Raw genomic sequence first — 4,366 nt, forward strand, 5'->3', positions numbered from 1 at the left:
ATCATATTAGACATTTTAATTAATGTGTTGCCACTTGTCAATCTATTAGTTTTTAATTTTAAATTTATTAGACCTCCTCATTAATATGATTCTATTTTAAATTTTAAATTTTAAATTATTGTTTTCATTAATTCACAAATAAAAAATATCTAACATATATTAAAAATTAATTTTATATATTTATTTGAATCAATGATTATAATTTCACATAACTAATAAAAAATATATCTTAAATTAATAATTTATTTAAAATAACTTGTTAATAATTTTTAGGTTTTTATTATAAAAGTTTGATTAATTTTATAACCATGGTTTCCACGGGTTATAAACTAGTATATATATATATATATATATATATATATATATATATATATATATATATATATATATATATATATATATATATATATATATATATACTAGTTTATATAGGGTTAGGTTATTTTGTTTTCACTATCTATTGTGTGCCCGTATGACTGATTCTGGACCAATCATTTTAGTTATTTTAAAAAATAATTAATGCATATTACATGTTAAAGATATAATAGATATTAATTACATCTTCAGCATTTAATATGCATTAATTACTTTTCTAAAATAACTAAAATGATTGGTCCAAAATCAATCATACGGGCACACAATAGATAGTGAAAACATTTGAACCTATCTCTCTCTCTCTCTCTCTCTCTCTCTCTCTATATATATATATATATATATATATATATATATATATATATATATATATATATATATATATATATATATATATATATATATATATATATATATATATATATATGAGTTGATTATACGAGGAAAACATAAATCAAACGCTTCTTGAATAACTTTAATTAGAGTATAATGGTGAAGATAGATCATAGATGATGATGTTTCCATTAAATGATTAATCATTACGGACATAAGCTTTCGGTTACGAAACACGTTTCATCTCTAATATCAGTAATTTGTGATCCTTTTCAACCGTATCCGTCATTTTTCATGAATAGTGTATAATAATTAATATATCGTTAACATTGCGAATGACATGTGGATACATCATTAGTACATATACAAGAAAAATGCATGGTACACATATATAATCATCTTTCATATTTGAAGTATCAACAAAACTTGTGTAAAACTATGCTACTAGCTAGTCACACAAACTTTGCTTTAGAATGTCTACTTTTAGTAAATTATCAAAAAACCTACATAAAACTAAATCAATATATACTCAAATTCAATAGTAATAAAATGTACTGTACATTTAATGTAAAATATAGTAAAGCATCAACAATCTTTGTATAAACTGTGTTTTAAATTAAAATCATATTAGTTTTAAGGTGTACATATCTGAGTTTATGGTTTAAAGAAATTCATCGATTGGTAAATTGTTTAGTGACATATGACATACATCGTTTTCAAATCATATCATTAAAAATTATATGGTAAGATTGACAATCATTCATGTCTTTGTACTTAATAGTTTATAAATTTAATTAAAACTTAATAGTTAATACTAATAAAAATATGTTTAACCCAAAACATAAAAGTATTCTCATAAAATCTATTTGGCAAAATAGATGGTACGATCTCCTAAAATTACATTCAATTTTGGTGATATAACACGACCTAATTGTCTATTTTAGTCATTACTTTTTTTCATATCTACATACCAACAAATTACATTCAATTTTGGAATGGATGATACGATCTCCTAAAATTCTGTTTTTTAATTTGTTTAAAAATAAAAACATTTTTCATTGAAAACTAATTTTCAATTTAAATTTATTTTCTAATGGTTAGATATTACATAATATTACTAAATTCTGCTGTTTATACTTATAGCCTTATGGGTTTTATGGACACATGACATAAACTTAAATCTTTTTTTTAATTGTTCACCATTTGCCTATTTTCTTTCATTTATTAAAATTGTGTTTACTAAAATATTTATAAAAAAACATAATTATTAAGACAATACTTAACTAGTGAACCAAATAGAGATTAGAACATACTGTTCGTGCTTTATTTAACTTTGCGCCAAGTTAAATTTGCATTAATTTTGAACAAATGAAATTTTATACATTGGGAAAAAGTCTAGAAATATATCAAAAGTATAATAAATATTATAAATCATAACAATCATAAAATGATTATAACTAATTAAATAAGCAATCATGGCATTTTTGTAAAACAAGTTTTGTAATTATAATCACAACAAAATGCCACTAACAATCATTAATTAGTTAATAAGCCCAAAAAGAGTTTTAGAAGCAAAAGGCTACACATGGAAAAGCACACCAAATTTCAATTTTTGCCTTTTGAAAGACCTATAAATACATCAGTTTTGCTTTGTTTCTCCATAAGCTCTTTCTCTATCAATCATTTAATATCAAAGAGAGCTTCATCACCCCTACCAACAATGGCTTTCCCTACTCATCTCTTACCTTCTATTTTTGGCATTCTTGGTATGTGTTCATCTTGCTAATCAATCATTTCTTCAAGTTTCCCACAAATTCTTTTGGTTATTTTGATCACTTTATAATTAATCTCACCATTCATTTATGTTTATTTAAACAGGCAACATTATCTCATTTTGCGTGTTCTTAGCGCCAGTGTAAGATCTTTTTCTTTTGTATCCCAAAAAGTATATGAATCAATTTATTTTCTTGAAACATTCTAGATGTTTTTTACATTAATATATGATGGATTTGTTGTATTTTTAGGCCAACTTTCTATCGAATCTACAAGAAGAAATCAACAGAAGGGTTTCAGTCAGTGCCATATTCGGTAGCATTATTCAGCTGCATGTTACTTTTGTACTATGGTTATCTCAAAACCGAAAATGGAATGATGATCATCACCATCAACTCTATAGGATGCGTCATTGAAACCATTTACATCGTTCTCTTTCTCTTCTATGCAACTAAAGAGGCCTTGGTAACCTAAACCAATTCTATTTGAACATGCTTTTAATTAATTTTTTAATATTTTTTTTATATTCATATGTATATAATCTATTTTTGTTTATTTGGATCCAAAGATCTCTACAGTTAAGCTACTTGCTTTCTTCAACATACTATCATATGGATTGATCGTTGGTACAACGCTTTTAGCAACATCAAATGGGCCTCAAAGGGTAGCTGTTGTTGGTTGGATATGTGCCGTGTTTTCTGTCTGTGTTTTTGCTGCTCCACTCAGCATTATGGTAACTCAATTCTTTCTTTACCTAACAACTAAAATATTTATTAATTATATTAACTTTTAACTCAATTGTTGAAGTATAATAATCGCTTTGTGTGTGTGTGTATACAGAGATTGGTCATAAAAACAAAGAGTGTTGAATACATGCCTTTCTCGTTGTCTTTCTTCCTTACGCTTTGTGCTGTTACGTGGTTCTTTTACGGCTTACTGATCAAGGACTATTATGTAGCGGTAAGTTCACATTTTATATGTTTAACAATTTCTTTATCATTTATCTGTATGGTTTATTAAATTTTTTTTTGTTCATTTTAGACCCCAAATGTGTTAGGATTTATCTTTGGAATAACACAAATGATATTGTACATGATCTACAAAGACAAAAAGAAGCGAGTTAAACCAACGGTTCAAGAACAAGATGTGCCAGTGCCAGCGGTGGTGGACTTGGGGGAAATACTGGAAATGAACGAAAAAGTTAGGGTGGATTCAGGGGTAATATTGGAAATTCAAGAAAAAGCTAGGGTGGAGCCAAGGGTACTAATGGAAATGCAAGAAAAGTCGGGTGTTGAAGACGAAGCTGGTTGTGACAAGAAAGAAATGGATAGGGTCTCTTTGGACTTAGATAGTGAAATGGTCATCATTTCCTCTGTTGCTTAAAGTAGAAAATCCGATACAAAAAGACGAGCATAATTAATTCGAAATCAAAAGGCTTTTCATTGCTATATTGGGTAGGTTGGAGACGAGATTCTTTATAGAATCCCAAGAGCTAGCCGAATTGGTAGAAGAATATCATACATATGTTTGTTTTTCTTTGTTTATTTTTGTTTTTTAAAGGTTAGAATAAAATATTAATTAATATGAATTATAACATCTTATTTTTGATTCGTTTTTATAATGAGTTATTCACTTAAATGACAGAAAAGAATAGAGGGATCGTATCACCAAAAAGTCCACGTTTTCTATATACATTATAGAACAGTCATTCGATTCTAAAAAAATGTTTTCAAATTCATAAGATTTTTTTTATGAAAGTCACGAACGAAATACATTAACTCCGTGAAACATTTTTATGACATATTATGAACTTTATCATTATATTTCGTAACCCCCCCCCCCCCCCCCCCCCCGGGGGGGGGGGGGGGGGGGGCGCTTTGAATTCAAT

General features: G+C 27.3%; 1 protein-coding gene across 1 annotated transcript; it reads left to right on the forward strand.

The window, feature by feature from the left end:
* The first annotated feature begins 2,390 nt into the window (after nucleotides 1–2,390).
* LOC111886415 (bidirectional sugar transporter NEC1) lies at nucleotides 2,391–4,066 on the forward strand. The gene is made up of 6 exons (XM_023882658.3): nucleotides 2,391–2,471; nucleotides 2,584–2,620; nucleotides 2,730–2,943; nucleotides 3,047–3,211; nucleotides 3,319–3,438; nucleotides 3,520–4,066. The coding sequence occupies exons 1-6, from the start codon at nucleotides 2,426–2,428 to the stop codon at nucleotides 3,859–3,861; spliced, it is 924 nt and encodes a 307-aa protein (XP_023738426.1). The 5' UTR covers nucleotides 2,391–2,425; the 3' UTR covers nucleotides 3,862–4,066.
* The last annotated feature ends 300 nt before the right edge of the window (nucleotides 4,067–4,366 follow it).

This window comes from Lactuca sativa, chromosome 9 (genome assembly GCF_002870075.4).
Source record: "Lactuca sativa cultivar Salinas chromosome 9, Lsat_Salinas_v11, whole genome shotgun sequence".
Taxonomy (NCBI): Eukaryota; Viridiplantae; Streptophyta; class Magnoliopsida; order Asterales; family Asteraceae; genus Lactuca; species Lactuca sativa.

Bases quoted from the DNA above. Each gene is read 5' to 3' on its own strand.
- LOC111886415 (XM_023882658.3), top strand. From the start codon at position 2,426: ATGGCTTTCCCTACTCATCTCTTACCTTCTATTTTTGGCATTCTTG. The intron at 3,212-3,318 runs GTAACTCAATTC...GTGTGTATACAG, and splicing joins CTGCTCCACTCAGCATTATG to AGATTGGTCATAAAAACAAA. The intron at 3,439-3,519 runs GTAAGTTCACAT...TGTTCATTTTAG, and splicing joins TCAAGGACTATTATGTAGCG to ACCCCAAATGTGTTAGGATT.